This window comes from Miniopterus schreibersii, assembly GCF_964146895.1.
Source record: "Miniopterus schreibersii genome assembly, chromosome: 1".
NCBI classification, from domain to species: domain Eukaryota; kingdom Metazoa; phylum Chordata; class Mammalia; order Chiroptera; family Miniopteridae; genus Miniopterus; species Miniopterus schreibersii.
In genome coordinates this window covers 181576483-181592812 of record NC_138101.1, presented here as the reverse complement: position 1 = coordinate 181592812, position 16330 = coordinate 181576483, and the positions used below count along the sequence as shown (strand labels likewise).

General features: G+C 44.7%; 2 protein-coding genes across 4 annotated transcripts in view; one reads left to right on the top strand and one right to left on the bottom strand.

Moving 5' to 3' along the window:
- The first annotated feature begins 55 nt into the window (after positions 1-55).
- FAM161B (FAM161 centrosomal protein B) lies at positions 56-13767 on the top strand. The gene is made up of 9 exons (XM_081134706.1): positions 56-191; positions 2921-3237; positions 4009-4559; positions 6130-6476; positions 7253-7380; positions 9824-9991; positions 10218-10317; positions 11790-11932; positions 12502-13767. Exons 1-9 carry the CDS (start codon positions 141-143, stop codon positions 12635-12637), a joined length of 1941 nt encoding a protein of 646 aa, XP_080990832.1. The 5' UTR covers positions 56-140; the 3' UTR covers positions 12638-13767.
- A 401-nt stretch (positions 13768-14168) lies between these two features.
- The window catches only part of ZNF410 (zinc finger protein 410), a 29871-nt gene continuing 27709 nt past the window's right edge, over positions 14169-16330 (bottom strand). For 2 of the 3 annotated variants that reach the window (XR_013998654.1, XM_081134719.1), the window contains one exon: positions 14169-14929. Coding sequence is in view for 2 of the 3 variants with exons in the window: in XM_081134719.1 (XP_080990845.1) it covers positions 14891-14929 (39 nt within the window). In the remaining variant the exon portion in view is untranslated. The remainder of the gene's footprint in view (positions 14930-16330) is intronic. The other variant, XM_081134720.1, reaches the window with a different exon arrangement.

The following is a 16330-nucleotide window of genomic DNA, read 5'->3' as shown; positions in this document are numbered from 1 at the left end:
GATTGGAGGCTCCCTGGGGTGCCTGGGAGCCAATCAGAGCTCAAAGCTAGAAAGGGGCGGAACCTAACCAGCGCAGCTAGCGCCGCCGCCTCAGTCACCGCTGCTGTCACGGACGCTTCTGTCTCTGCCCCACTGAGAAAATGACCGTGGGGAGGGCTGCGGAAGCCTCCAGTGGCGCCCGGAGCCTTCAGGTAAGGAGGGAAAGAGAAGGGGAGGAATCTGGTCTCCATTCGGGAAAGGAATGCGTAAGAGAGGAAACTGTTTGATGTTGCCTTGGAGACAGGCCGCAGGGGCGTGTCCCCGAGGGGCGTGGGATTAAAATTGGTCGCGTTTAGAACTCTTGGCCCGAACCGCCTGAGCCTTACGTCAGGCTCTTCGCAGAACCGCGCAACGGCCCTGAATTTTCGCTTATCCTCTCTACTACCGTACGATTGTCGTCTCCATTTTGTAGAAGAGAAAACTGTGGCAAAGAGAGATTAAGAAATTTGCACCAAAATTCGTATAAGCAGAAAGTAGAATGGTGATTGATTAGGGCTGGTGGGAGGTATGAGGGGTGAGCAGGCAAGTGCAGTGGGGAAGGGTTGGGAGAGTTGGGGAAAAGAGAGAATGACCCCTAAATGGTATGGGGTTTCTTTTGGGGGTGATTAAAATGTAAAATTGTGTTGATGTTTGTACAACTATGTTAATATACTAAAACCCATCCACACTTTAAATAAGAGAATTGTATGTATTGCATAGTATGTGACATATCTCAATAAAGTCATTAAAAAAGGAAGTTTCCTAAGATCACACACCCCTCAGTAGCAAAGTGGGGGCTAGAGCATATACATACTTTTGACTCAATCCAGTGTTCGTTTCAGTATTAGAGATGGACCTTAGAAAACCCAGTAAAACCATCACCAAGTGTCATCTGGAGGCCTGCAGCAGCCTGCCCCCAACTGGTTTCCAGCTGCAATCAGTCATCCTCTGGTCCCATCCTGGCACCACCATGCCTACCTTTCTAAGGATACCTCCTGCCACAGTCCTCCAGCCACATTGGCCCTCTTTCTATCTCTCAAACAGTCAAGTTTGTCCCTGTCTCAGATCCCTGCCTAAAGCCCTTTGCTGTTCCTTGAACCCAGAAACCACTTACCCCAGATCTGACCAAGACTGACTCCTTCTGATCAGTCAGGTGTCAATCCAGAACTCCTCCACAGTGAGGTAGTAAAAATCATCCCAGGTCTGAGAAAGTACAACTCAGTCTGTAATAGACCCAGATAAAGCCAGCAACAAGATCAGCAGAGAACAGTGTTTCTCATAGAACCACACCATACTGTAAATGACTAATACTCCCTTCTAAATGGTTATGCTTACTTATTAATCACTTACCCAGCCCATTTTGTTCTTGTCACCTTTTAAATAAAAATTGCTCAAACATCCACTTACTAAACTGTACCCTCTTCGTAACAGCATCCATTCAGAGTTGATCCCTGCTTTCCCTAACTCTCATCAGAATTATTCAGGACAAACTAACCCTAGAAAAAGCCCCTCTCTCACCCTCTTACTAAAAGCTATCCCTCTCCCAAGTTCCCAATAATTTTCCATGGTTTTTTGCAGCAAATTAATAAACCTAACTCTGATTATAGTACAAGTATACACATGTAACATAATATCTCTCTCTCTCTACGTAGATATATATAGTCTTTATCTGATGGGCTTTTATAGTCCATCATATAAGGAAAGCTTCCCATAGCCACTCCATCACTCTATAATCCCAGTTTTATGGATTTCACTGAATTATCATCTTACATCATCTGTCTCCCTTCACTAGAATATAAACTTCATGAGAGTAGGGACTTTGTCTTGTTCTCAGCTTAATGCCTAATACACATTAATCACCTAATATATGTTTTCTGAATGAATGGAGTATTTAAACCCAGTTGAGTTTCCCACATTCTAGGACATTGCTCATTCAGCTAGACCACATTGTCTATGCTGTTAATTATCCACTCCTAGTGACCAGTGGAAATCAGCTAGAATATGAGGAAAGCAGAGTCGTAGACATGGGAAGAAAGAAAAAGAAGATTGACAAAAGTTCGCAAAACCCAACTTTTGGGCCAAGGTCATGGATAGGATTCCTGGTAGTACAGGGGGTAGAAAGTATGGTGCAGAGTAGGTACTCTGTAAATGCTCACCGCACTGCATGAAGTAGGGACCCAACTTTAGCTCTTTGCTTCTCTTTCCTGTCTTTTGTCAACCAAAGGTCACTGCCACAATTCAACACCAACAGAAGTCTCCAATTTGGGGTGTGGTACAGGAGAGATTTGATTCAGTAAAACAGCTCAAGCGTTGCAGCTGAGTTTGCAAACCCCGGGAAGGAAGCCAGGGCAACTCTGCTGGCTTATATAGAGAAGACTGTCCATTCCTCTGTCCCTGATTGGTCAGTTTTCATGCAAATGTTCCATAGACTAGTCTACTTCTGATTGGTCAGTAAATGTGCAAATGAGGATATAGTTGCACAGCTCTAATTGGATGGGGTAGGTCTTCAGCCCATTGGTTGAATTACAGTCATAGGAACTCTATTATAAGGGTCAACTCAGATGGCAGGAACATAGTACACTAGGCTGGCAGCTCAGTCTTCAGCTTTTCCCTGATATGTGGTGTGCATGAGGGACCTCTGTAAACAATAGCTGCTACACTCTGGTTATGAATTTGAGCCCAGTATACTTTCTTGGTAGGTATATTCTTTCCTGGGGTTGACACTTTAAGCCAAGCACACCTCATATACCAATTTGTGAAATTTCTTTAGAGCAAGGAACACATCTTATTTTTCTTTGTTTCTCCCCAGTTCCTAATATACAGAGGCTTATTCAAAGTGAAATGAACAGTTATGTTTTTAATAAATTTGGAATTAGAGTTTGACCCGCCTATTTTATTTTAGATATTTCCTCCCAAATCCTCCTCAGACACAGAGGCAGAAGAGGAGCTGTCTGGGGATGGGCTGCTTTTGCCTAGGGCTGGCAAACTTGATGAGTTCCTCAGCCTAGAGGAGACAGATTCTACTTCTGACTCAACTGGGAGCTTTTACAAGACCCTGCAAGTACTAAAGCAGAAAGGCAGGTGGTGCCTGTCGGAATCCCTTTATCAGTCTGACCCAGACAGTGATGAGAGCCTCTCTGAAGATGATGAGGACCTGGAGAATTTCTTCCAAGACAAAGGCAGTGGGAAGCCGAAGGTCCGGTACCCACCATCTCTGAGGTAAGGCACTGCAGTTCAACAGCTGCCTCACTGCACAACTCTGACCAAGTCATGTTCCTCCTCAGTAAAGCAAAGAGCGCTTCTGCAAGTTGCCACTTACCCAGGCTCCAGCAGAATCAGCTTCCGGATCCAAACATGTATTCTGATTCCTACACAGGAGTCCTAAATCACTTTGGGTAACCCTTAGTCACCTGAAGCACTGGAACTGATTAAACGGATGCCTTTCCCAAACACACTACCTCCCTGAGAGTGACAACAAGGTACATTTACCTTGGCCAAACCCTATTGTATGTATACTTTATCTCATTTAATATTTATTTTCTCCTCCCAATAACCTTTGTAAGTAGGTAATATTCTTGCCATTCTACAGATGAGGAATTGAGGTTCCAAGAGAACCTTGCTCAAGGTCACACAGCTGGTAATTGTTTGAAGCAGATTTGAATCTGGCTCTGTCTGACTCTAAAGTCCCCTGCTCCGCACCATTGTTCTGTCCCCCATATGAAAATATTAGAGTGCAAAGTGGCAATTCTTGGATCAACTTAGATAAGAGACTTCTTACTAAGGCTGCTAGATGGCCTGTGGGAAGGAGGGAGGACTGGTTGAGAAAGGCAAAGGCTTAGCGGCCTGTGGGGCTGTGATGTCAGGCTGAGAAGCTGGATGCAACCTGCTGGAAGGGAAGACGGGGGAGGAGCCAGGAGGAGGATGTGGGAGGAGCCGGGCCACCAGGCTGCCCTGTCCTCCAGGCACAGGGCAGCTGTTTTCTTCCCCCAGGTGTGGTCCCACAAGGCGCTGCAGCTCCCTGAGTAACCTACCCTCCGACATTCCCAAGGGTCAGCTCCAGCCACCTGCAGGCTCCAGGCCTCCTTCCCAGCACAGAAGCATCAGCTCCTGGGCATCATCCATCACTGTCCCTCAGCCATTTCGTATGACAGTGCGTGAGGCCCAGAAAAAGGCCCAGTGGCTGGCCTCACCCACCGCCTTCGAGCTTGAGAGGCAGCAGGCCCAAAGGCAGGGTCAGGAGGAGGCCGAGTGCCACCGGCAGTTCCGGGCACAGCCTGTGCCGGCGCATGTCTACCTGCCCCTCTACCAGGAAATCATGGAGCGCAATGAAGCCCGAAGGCAGGCAGGGATTCAGAAGAGGAAGGAACTGCTCCTCTCTTCCTTAAAACCCTTCAGCTTCCTGGAGAAGGAGGAGCAACGAAAGGAAGCCGCTCAACAGAGGGAATTGGCCGCCACTGCTAAGGCCAAGGTCACCAAGCGGAAAGCCACCAGAAGGATCCCCAAGTCCATTCTGGAGCCGGCCCTTGGGGACAAACTCCAGGGTAAACACATCCTTGCCATCTTGCTGCCTCCTGCCTGGGGGTGCAGTGGGGATTTAGTCAGGCTCGGGGGTCAGCATGGCTTGGCGATGAGCTTTCAGGTCGCCCTGCTAGAGGCCACACTCAGTGCAGGCCATGGAGTAGGGTTGGGTCTGTTTGTACAAGGAGGGAGCCCTTTAAGGAGCAAGAAACCAGGAGAGGTCCTACAGTGCCCCCCAGCTTTGCCCTCTCTCTCAGTGAGTGCATATGAAGGCCTCTGTGGCCACGCAGATGTGAAAACAAATGAGACATCTAAAGATGGGTGTAAACCAGTGCCACCACTGGCCAGCTGCCCTGAGGAAAGCCGCCACCCCTCCCTCATCCTGGTGAGGTACTCATTTCAAGAAGTGTAGCTCAAATAAGAGACTCAGGCTTTCTTTGCTCATTCAGTAACATGCGCCATGTCTGAGGCACTGTTCTAGGGTGACTAGATGGAGTTTGTGGACATGGGAGGGAGACAGATAATAGACAAATAATCACAACTGTGATGAGTCATTTGCAAGGATTACAGAGTCCTATGGAGCTTATAACAGAGGACCTAACTTAGGGGGTGGGGGGTGGGAACAGTTAGGGTCCCCAGAAGAAGTAAGCACTGAGGCTGGCCCCGAAGGATGAGCTGTGTTAATTTGATAAAGAGGGAGGAAGAGTGTACCAAGTAGAAATACAGCATGGAGGTAAGAGAAAGCTGAGCACATTCGGGGGTGGAAGGCAGAGGGGAGAGAAAAGAGGGAGAGGGGAGGGGAGAAGCAAGCACAGGCCAGGCCTGGGGCCTTGTAGGCCATGGGAGTTTGGACTTCACCCAAGGGCACTGGGGAGCCACTGGCGGGTTTGAAGTAGGGCAGCTCATGATCAGATACGCCGTTCAGAAAGATCACTCTGATGGTTGAGGAGATAATTAAGGGAGAGGTGCAAGGCAGGGGCGATGTTGATCTAACAGAAGGCTATTTCAATAATTTGGCTGAGAAATTATGAAATTAGTAGCAGGGATGATAAAAAGAGACTGGACTGCAGACAGGTTAAAGAGGAAGACACCGAACACGTGACTGATGAGATGAGGGAGGGAGGAGTCAGAATGATTTGGGCAGTGGGCTTGGGCAGTTGGGTGGATGGTGGGGCCTTTCTCTGAGACAGGAGAGACCTGGGAGATGAGCAGGTGACTAGCCCATTCCTCCTCCTTTATCTCTGAAGAAAGAACCAGAGAAAGCTCTCAGTAAATGTGGATGGTGGCTGTTTCTGCAACCTGATTGGCCCCTGGCAGTGGTATTCTTGTCAACATTTATTGACGAGCTCTCCAGAAAGAAAGAAAGAAAAAAAGCCAATTTGTAGTGTTTGCTATTTTCCATGGTGTAAACATGTCTATCACGGCCAATTTCAGGCTTCCCATATGATGTCAACTGGCTCACAAAATTCCTGAAAAGTTAACAATTGGCTCCAGCACATTACTGCTAGTGTTTAAAAGAGGGAAAGTTCCCCAAACCTTTTGGTATGAGTCTCAGTCCCTTCTCACCGATCACACCCTGATTTTTCTCCACAGAAGCTGAGCTGTTCAGGAAAATTCGCATCCAGATGAGAGCCCTGGACATGCTCCAGATGGCCTCCTGCCCCATCACCTCCTCCAGTTGCCAGGCTGAGCCACGGCCTCGCACAGCCACCCGAACCCAGGAGAAAAAGCTCGGGTTTCTGAAGACTGACTTTGGATTCCAGCCTCGGGTGAATCATGCCATCCCTGACTATGAGAGCCTTTATAAGGCCTTCCAGAGAAGAGCTGCCAAGAGAAGGGACACCCGAGAGGTGACTCGCAACAAGCCCTTCTTGCTGAGAACTGCCAGCCCCTGTCGCACTCAGCGGGCCTGTGATGCTGCTGCCACTGGAGGGAGGAAGGTAAGAGCCCAGGCAGTTGCTGGAGGGTCAAGGGCCTGAGGCCTGAAATCCAAAGAGGGCTACGTCTCAGTGGAAGGCACTTCTCATGGCATTTTTCTATGTTAATTTTTTTTAAAACACCAGTTCAGCTATCAGCAGATCCACAATTCCTATAAACTTAAGACCACAAGAATACTTCTTTTCCTTCCTTCTCTTTAGAGAAATTGCAGAAATAAGTTCAAGCAGGTCTAAAAGGCAGGGAGTTAGGATCAATGTTGTGTCCCTATACCAGTTCCAAAGAACTCTTCTCATTTGATTAAAAACTTCAGGATTGAACCCTGGCTGGTGTGGCTCAGTGGTATTAGAGCATCGGCCTATGCACCGAAGGGTCTCAGGTTCAATTCCTGGTCAAGGGCACTTATCTGGGTTTCAGGTTCGATCCCTGCCCCCGGTCAGAGTGCATGCGGGAGGCAGCCAGTGGTTGTGTCACTCTTACATTGGTATTTCTCTCCTCCCCCCTCCTTTCTTTCTACTCTCTCTGAAAAGCAGTAAAAAAAATATCCTGAAAAGCAGTAAAAAAAATACCCTCTGGTGAAGTTAACCAAAGAACCCAAATAACTTATGGACTAATATCCAAGTCTGTCCCAGTTACTAAGCATGAGATCTAATTACCCTTCGCTTTCATTCCTGGAAAAATGATTCTTAGTCTGACTAGTCCTTCACTGAGATTGATTCCAGTCAAGATAGAAACTAATCACACATGCTGTCCCACCAATACCAGCCTTTGTTTCCTCTAGGACTCTCCACAGCCACCCGCCACGCCCCGGCCAAGGAGTCATTCTCTGAGTGGTCTTGCTTCTCTCTCTGCCAACACCCTCCCTGTGCACATCACAGATGCCACCAGGAAGAGGGAATCTGCAGTCAGGTGAGTAGGCAGGCTGCAGAAGACTCATAATGCCCAGCTCATGGCCCACGTGATGGAAACCACCCTGCTGCTGGGCCTCCTGTTATCAGAAAGACCTAAAGGGGTGGAAGGGAATTCTCTGATGAGGACAGGAATGCATGTGATCCTCCACACTTAGGGCTGGAAAACACCTAGCTATCATTCAGCAAATATTCACGGGGCCTTACTGTGCCAGGCAGAATGTTAAGGCCGGAGATAACCTTATGGAGCCTATAGTTTAATAGCTAGTCTGCAATATAGAAAAGAGAAGAAGCAACTACCTTATTTTGTGAGTAGTGCGATGATGAGGAATAGAGGACTGTGGGGGCACTGGGAAGCCTGGGCAGGGGTCTCTTGTAATAGATATCTAAAGCAGGGGTGGGGAACGTCCAGCCCACGGGCCATATACGGCCCAAGAAATCATTTGGTCTGGCCTTGCCAAGGCAGCTGTGGGACTCAAAATTCAATAAATCTAGGAGCTTTTTTTCATAGCTAATTTTTAAGTTGATAACTTTGTATGGCCCTCAAATGATGTTATAAATATCCAAACGGTCCTTGGCAGAAAAAAGGTTCCCCACCCCTGGTCTAAAGTGAAACCTGAAGAAAGAGGAATAATCCAAAGGCTGGAAGGAAAGAAGGTTCCAGACAGAACATCATGGGTACAACCCATAGATGGAAGAGGAAGGAAGCCAACAGGAACAGGAACTCAGAGAAGCATGACGACAGGTGGCTGAGCCTGCCACAGAGAGGAGGCATCCATTGCCCATGTTTGAGATTCTCTGAGATTCATCTTGGGGCACTGAGAAGTCACTGGGAGTCAGGCACCTCCTTATTTTGAGCTCTTTAACTGACCTGCCTCTGTCATGGTATTGTTCTCATTGAGCCAGCAAGAGCTCCTCCACTAGGCCTCTGAGCGGAAGCGAGCAGAGGACCCGCATCTTAGTGCTTTCCTGTGGGGCTCACAGAGGAGTACATGGAACCGACTTGGCCCTTTAAGACCCACAATAGATTGTAGAAATATATTTAGAATTCAAGCGATATTCCCTTTTTCCTCAAATTTCATAGAGCTACTAAATCAAGGCTGAATATATCAATATCCTGAGGTCCTAATAAGATAGGTATCATGAACCAGAGGCTGGCCCACCTATAGAGGTTTTCCACAGCTGTTTCCTAGCAATAGGGAGTTTGACATATTAGGAGATTAAACTTCAATGTCCTCCTTCCTAATCTGTCCACTTGAGTGTAAACAGCCAAATGCAAGAGTCCTGACTTGTGACTTTTGGTAGAACTCTCCATAGTACCTCAGAGTATTTACATAAACTAAGTACTAAAAGTTGACCTCAGATTGTGCATTGAAACAGGTCCATTTCTAGTTCTCTGTACAAATGCAGATTTGTATTCCCAAAGGACCAGTCACCTTCCAGCCCACTGTTTATAGCAGTTTATACACCAAGGGCAGAGGCTTGGGAATTAGATATCCTGGTTCTAATCTTAAATATTCCACTGGTACGCTGGGTAGCTTTGAGCAAGTAGCTTACCCTCTCTGAGGCTACATCTCCTTACCTATAAGAAGGGTGCTCATAATTCTTAGTTCACAGGAAAGTTATGAGGATTACACAAGATAATGGACATAAAGCACTTGTGGGCTGTTTGCACTGGTTCAGGGTACGTAACTCAGAGAATGGTAACTATTAGTATTTTTTTCAAGATAAGCAACAGACCTGGATGTTTGGGTATTTAAGTAAGGATATATATTTTTAATTTTTACTTATTGATTTTAGAGAGAGGAGGGAAGAGAGACAGAGAGAGAGAGACATCAATTTGTTGTTCCACTTATTTATGCATTCATTGGTTGATTCTTATATGTGCCGTGGCCTGGGATCTAACCCACAACCTTGGGACAATGCTCCAACCAACTGAACTACCCAGCCAGGGCTAAGTAAGGATATTTTAACTCACATGTTTTCAGTTCAATTAATAAACTCCTAGGTAGAATATCATTGTATCCAGAGTGCTGGGAAGGCGTCATGTGCCTGTGCATTTAATGCCAGAATCTTAATCTTTCTGAAATGGCAGGGAGGTAAATTACCCACCCTATTCACAGAACACACCAACTTTTCAGAAAGGTTACTATGATTGCTTTTATTTATTTTTTAAAAATATGTCCTTATTGATTTCAGAAAGAGGAAAGGAGGGAGAGAGAGATAGAAACATCAGTGATGAGAGTCATTGATCGGTTGCCTCCTACACGCCTCCTACTGGGGATCGAGGCCGCAATCGGGCATGTGCCCTGACCAAGAATCAAACCTCAATCTCCTGGATCATACGTTGATGCTCAACCGCTGAGCCACACCGGCCAGGCCCAAGATTGCTTTTAAATATCCCACATTGGTCATCTGTATGCTTTTTCACCTCCTCCCTTTAGAAGCTCACTTGAAAAAAAGGACAAAGCAGATGAGAGTACTGCTCAGTGGTTGGAGATGCATAAAAAGAAGTGTCAGGCAATGTCTAAATCCGTGACCTTACGTGCAAAAGCCATGGATCCCCATAAAAGCCTGGAGGAGGTATTCAAAGCAAAGCTGAAAGAAAACAGGTCAGTGTCCTCTATGTGTAAAAGGGTTGATGGTCTTGGGATCCAACAGATCATAAGCGGCAAAATGGGGAGCCCAAAATTACGGGGGAGGCTCCTATAATTGCAGTCGTAAGTTTTCCCAGGCAGTCAGGAATTGACAGTGTCCATGGGACTTACCCTGCTTAACTGGAATGAAGGGTATTCGGGATTGGAAAAAGATGGATCTCAAAAATCTTGTTAATTCCAGGAACAATGACCGTAAAAGAGCAAAAGAGTATAAGAAAGAATTGGAGGAAATGAAAAAGAGAATACAAACGAGGCCCTATCTCTTCGAACAAGTTACCAAGGTAAAACTAAACCATCATTTACTTTCTTTCTGTTTTAGATGAAAGGGTTCTTAGAAATTATGAAAGTTTAATATCTGAATATTAAACATTTCCTTGAGGCTCAGAAAGATTCTAAATTGGGCCCATTTTATTACTACCATCTTTCCTCAAAATAAGTAGTGTAATAGTGAATGTTGCTTGGGCTAATTTCATCCAAGACTGGACTCCAAAGGCATCTACAAAGGGATATTTCACTTCCTAGTGTTTTCACTGTAGTTTAGCTTTCAGTTTGAATCAGAGCGGGGTGATCCCAGATACACAGTGACAGTTTGGCTGTTAGTAAGCACATCTTTAACTTACTAATGTGACTGAAAATCCAGTCTTTTCTGCTGTCTGGAGCCACTGTTCATAGTGCTGGGAAAACATCTCTCCTCCTGCAGTGCTGGTACCCTGGGCATCCCCATCCTCTAGATCTGTGGCACATTGCTAAGTCTCCAAGGGTTGGGATGCTCACAAGCACCCCACAAGGCCCTTTCCAGATTGCCTTTCAGGTTGGAAGAATCATTTTAACCTGTTCTCTAGACTTTTAGGGAGATTGGACTCAGTTAAGACCTCCCTAAGGAAGCTCTGAGCTACTTCAACAACCTTAGAAAGGCCACCATCTCAGGCGGCTTTGGACTACATCAGATTCTGAGGATCACTCTCCTCTTCAGAGTTGGGGTTCAAAAGTTGGGGTTCCCAAGTGACCCAGATCCAAATGCTGGGTATTATCTCCATCGTACAGCCAGTGCATTATCTAGGCATTTCCTGGGTCTACTCCTTTCCACCCACATACCTATCACACACTGGGCTGTCTCAGATTTGCTTAGCAACTTGCATTGTTCAAAATCTCACATGCTGACCTCTCCTCTTCATATTTTTTCAAGCAAGCACACACTCAGATTTGAACAGATCTTCCAGCACTCTAGGAAAAATGCAAAGTACTTGATATGATTTTGCTCTCAAACACACAAATGAAAAGTAAACTTTCCCGGTCCACATGCAGACCACCTATGCTTGACCACTAAAGAGTACAGCTTATTTGTTATATTTTAATGTTCCTCATGATGGTTTGGTTATTTTTAAATCTTCAGGTTTTAGTTCATCATTTTCATCTGGTCTCACTTGGTCTTCCAAAAATCTAAGTCCTTGCTTCTCAAAGGTGTGGCTCTCTTATCAATAGCTAGCTTCTCCTGGGACTGTTAGAAATACAGAATTTCGGGCCCCATTTGAGACCTACCACATAAGAGTCTATGTTTTAACAAAATCTTCAGGTAGCTTCTATGTACTTTAAGGCTTGAAAAACAAAGCTCAAAGTAATTTCTATGCAAATCTTGTGCCCACTAATTGGGGTGTATGTGTGTGAGCACTATTTTAAGGTAGGTTAAGCTAATGATTTAGAATTATCAAGTAATTCACAAGACAGCTACAGCAGATTAATTCCCATTCCACAGGACCTTGCCAGGAAAGCAGCAGAACAACGGTATCAAGACACCCTGAAGCAGGCCGGGCTGGATGAAGACTTTGTGAGGAACAAGGTTCTGGGCACCAGGGCTGTACAGTGGAAGGAGCAGTCAGAAGTCCTTGGTTATCCCAGGTAACCCGAGATGCTGTTATCCTGCAGCTTTCTAGGTGCCATCCCTTGTAATGCCCCTGAGAGGAACCTGTAGAACAGCCACTCGTATTTTGAGGTCACTCTCCTGTACTTATAGAATACTGTCCAGGTATCTCCAGATAACATATTTGGAGAGAACAGCTGTGAATGAAATATAACTATTATATATTAGGCCTAGATTCCTACAATTTGAAACATTTTTCCATTCTAGTTCTAGTGCCACCAGTCAAAAGTATTTCCATTCCATTTTTGAAAAACCATGTATATTTATACTTCCCATAAAATGATAAAACTGTTTTTCCAGCACTCTTTAACAATAACTCATTAGCACCACCTCCTCCATTGAGAGGAAAGCATAGCATTGCCAGTATTTTCAATTTCAACTTTGTTGTTTCTTAATTCCTAATGGTCCCCTCCCCTAATTCCTATCCCCATTTTCCACCTAGAATTCCCTTTGGCAGCCCACATGAAATGATGAAAATGTTGAGGCCATCCTTAAGCTCCACATGCTGTAATTAAAATTGTTTTTCATGTTTTGATTTATTCTGCAGCACCCAGGAAACCACAAAACTTGGCATCAGAAACCCACAGCAGGATTTAGAAGAGCCTCTAGAACAGCCTGCCAGCCCCAAGAAAGAACAGGAGCTGTCTTATGAACTGCTAGATAATCCCCAATCAATTGTCTAATCAGCACACTGAAATTACTGCTTTTCAGTAATATTAAGCAACTAACGTGGGGTTGAATCAAGGCAGGCAACAACTGGGTTTGAGTCACGGCTGTTCTTGGAGAATGGGGGAAAGAAAAGTAGCTATTAACGGAAAGGTTCCAGTAAATCCAAGCAGAGCAGCTCAGGGTGGAGGGATCAGAGCCAAGTTAAGGGCTCTTTCTTTGTGCCTCACACTTGAACATTAGCTACAGCCCTGGCCAGTTTTGCTCAGTGGTTAGAGCATCCGCCCGCAGACTGAAGGGTCCTGGGTTTGATTCCAGCCAAGGGCACAAACCTTGGTTGCAGGCTTGATCCCTGGCCCAGGGAGGCATCCAGTTGATGTCTCTCTCTCACATCAGTTTCTCTCTCTCTGAAAAGCAATGGAAAAAATATCCTCGGGTGAGGATTAAAAAACCAAAAAAAAAAAAATTAGATACAGAAAAGAGGGCACAAGCCCAGTGTCTACAGGGGCTAGTCAGAAAATAAATGGACTGAATGGCGGGCTGTAATACAATGGGGGAGTCTGCTGCAATACAGGCCCAGAATTGCCAGATCAACTGCATTTTCAACAGAAGCCAAAAAATCTGCTGATGGGAACTAATTTAAAAATTACTCGGAAATATTGTATGGGCAAAATAAAACACCTGGGGGGTGACAAGTTTGCAACTTCTAGTACAGGGTTTCTCAGCCTCAGCACTATTGACATTTTGGGTCAGATGAGTCTGTTCCGTGCAGGGAGAAGGTGCTGTCCTGTGTACTGTAAGATGTTTAGCAGCATCCCTGGCCTCTACTCACTAGATGCCAGTAATACTCCTCCAGTTGTGACAACCAAAAATGTCTCTAGATATTGCTAAATGTCCCCAGTTGAGAACCACTGCTTTAGTATAAAGGCTACAGGAAGTGAAAACTGGCATTTTAAGAATACGAGTAATTGACACAAAATCTACATAGCAAGGATGATTACACATCATTAACAACTTGATGACTATAATTATTTAAAATAGCAGCTCTTTCCTGTTATTTATGTGGATTGTTACCTGTGAGCATTTGTGTGTGTGTCAGGATGAGGTTCATTTTAAATAAATCTGAAACTCCTCTGATAGTCATGATTTTCTACTAGTAAGTGATCTCTGAAATACTTTTCTTCTCACTAATTATAATTAGATATTCTCTCTCAGTAGCTGTAGAGCCAGGAAAATAACAAGAGTGCCTACTCTAACAGAAGCACCCTTCTCATTTTGTTTTTTACCTTTCTGGGAAAATTCATTGCCAGCTTTCCAGACTCAGACATGGTCCTTTCCGGTGATGACAGAGTGATACTCTGATAACTATGATCTGGGTTTGCTAATTGGAGATGAAGGTGTTCATGTCATGGTTCCCCAAGACTCCTGAACTCAGTTTTACCTGCATGGAATCTTAAGGGTAAATCAGTACCTTATCTTAAAGGAGAAGACTGAACTATTAATCTCCTCTCTAAGAAAACAAATTCTGTCTAAAACAAGAAGCCAAAGAACTGGGCTATTTTGTTTATTTAAAGGGAAAACAACTGAAGCTCTGAATCATGTGATTTAACTTAAAAAAAAAAAAAAAAGACACCTTTTAAACATGCTACTGTATGTTCCATAAACAAAGAAAGCAAAGTGACCAAGTAGTACCCCAGCCTGGGCCAAGTAGGGATTCAAGTAATTTATTTTTTTGCAGCCCAGTGGCGGAGAGTCTCTTACTCAGGTTGCTAAAGGGAGAATGTCACAACAGGACTGACATCACTCCCTTCTCCAAAGCAACAAGGCATCTTGAAAGCTCAACTTCTTGGTGAAGTTTTATGGTTGGTGGCAGGACTTAGTTCATCCATGTGAAAAGACAGCTGAGTCTGGGATGGAAGCTCTTCATAGGAAAACCTCCTCTCAATAGTTACACTGAGAAAGTTCAGCCAACACATAATCAAATTCATTTTTGGGAGAAGTCCATCCCAAAATTCTACAGTGGGAAGAGAGTTAGGTACAATGACCTAGCCCACATTCCCTGCTTGCTTCCATTTCTGGATCAGATGAGAATCTGAAAAGAAGCTCTCCTGCATTCATCTTCTATGCCAGGAAGATGAACAGAGGAAAAAGTGGGGTCTTGTCATTCACAGGTTCATTTTGGTTCCAGCAGACCATGAGCCATAAGCAAGCTGTTCCCACTATATGCACTCTGGGATCAGAGCTGCTCTTCCATGATTCAGCACCCATGCTCATGTCCGTCTTTCAGTTAAATCTCCTTGGTTTAGTAACTGTAAAAGAGTAAAACAGAATTTGGAACGGGCACGTGCTGTTTTAAGGGTTGCAAATTGTCTTCTCCTTCTCTAGCACCTGAGAATCCCCCAGGAATCAACATTCCTCACTCGCTGGAAGAGTGGTCAGTTAGTGCCTAGACCCTGGGTGAAGAGGATGAGGCTGGAGCCCTGAGGGGCCTGCAGCTTGAAAACGAGGCATCAGAGGGCTGCTAAGCTGACCTGGAGAAAGGAAAAGGAGGGGTGAGCAGTGGAAATGCATGTTTTAAGAGGGAGATGATAATGCTAAGAGTGAAGGAAACACAGAGGGTGTGTTTACAAATATACAAGGACCCATGAGGAAAAAGCGATAGTACAGGATTTTTAGCTATATCTAAGGTCAGCACTTTCTACTTTGTGTTGTTAATATTTTTCTATTAAGTGTCTGGGGCCTCCATTATGAAACTAGTTAGTTAGGGCCCTATAGGCCCTTAGTGTTCTCCTGGGGAGAAGGCAGAGTTTTGTTTTTTAGGTGGCCTGTGTCACTGAGTCTGCCTAAGGCTGTGAGTTGGCATCACCTAGACAATGACACTCTGAAGTCAATTTTATGACCTATACGCCTAAGTTCAAGAAAACAAATCCACTATTACTGGCCTTTCTGCGCACACAAATCTGATGATATCATACCCCACTTAAAACTATGCAGTGGCTACCCACTGCCCCAGGATAAAATCATGTCCTGGAAGGCTCTTCAAGAAAGGGACCAGTTTATCTTTCCTGTTCTCATTTTTCCATTCCAAGTCCATCTCTCCATTCCACATCCCATCATACTCAACCCTCTGTAGTTCCAAAGTCGTTCCCTGTTCCCACTTACCTTCTGCCCTCTTGTTTATCCATCAAGATGACTGCATCATCCCTCAGGTCTCAACTTAAACTCTGAAACTTATTCCCTGACTTCCCCCAAAACTAGCATTTACTACAGCATGTAAAAATTGCCAGTTTATTATTGACCTATCACCCATCCCATTCTAACCTCTGTACAGTACCACTCCAGGGACACCATTTACAAAGTTATGGAGTTATAAAAGGTAAAGGTCCCAACTCTTGACTATAAGCTCTTTGGGGCAGAGATTTTATTTACTGTTGTATAACTAGTACCCAGCAGAGTGCCTCACACGTATTAGGTACTTAATACCTGTTGACTGAATTAAATTTTTATACATCTAGCATTTATTTGGGGTTGCTTGGAGTGCTTCAATTAAAAAAAAAAGTATTTAGCAGTACAGTAGAGAAAAGCTCCAAAGTTTCAAATATAAAAAAGAAAAGGTTAAGTGGTGTAGTTAATTGTCAGGATAATTTATAGTAGGTAAAATAGATGATGACTGAACTTTCAGAGCAACCCAATAGTTAATGAGAAAAAGT

What these genes read in the sequence shown, in the direction of transcription:
- FAM161B (XM_081134706.1), top strand. Translation starts at nt 141, where the DNA reads ATGACCGTGGGGAGGGCTGCGGAAGCCTCCAGTGGCGCCCGGAGCCTT. An exon ending in GTGGCGCCCGGAGCCTTCAG is followed by an intron (nt 192 to 2,920) that starts GTAAGGAGGGAA and finishes ATTTTATTTTAG; the next exon opens with ATATTTCCTCCCAAATCCTC. An exon ending in CTGCCACTGGAGGGAGGAAG is followed by an intron (nt 6,477 to 7,252) that starts GTAAGAGCCCAG and finishes TGTTTCCTCTAG; the next exon opens with GACTCTCCACAGCCACCCGC.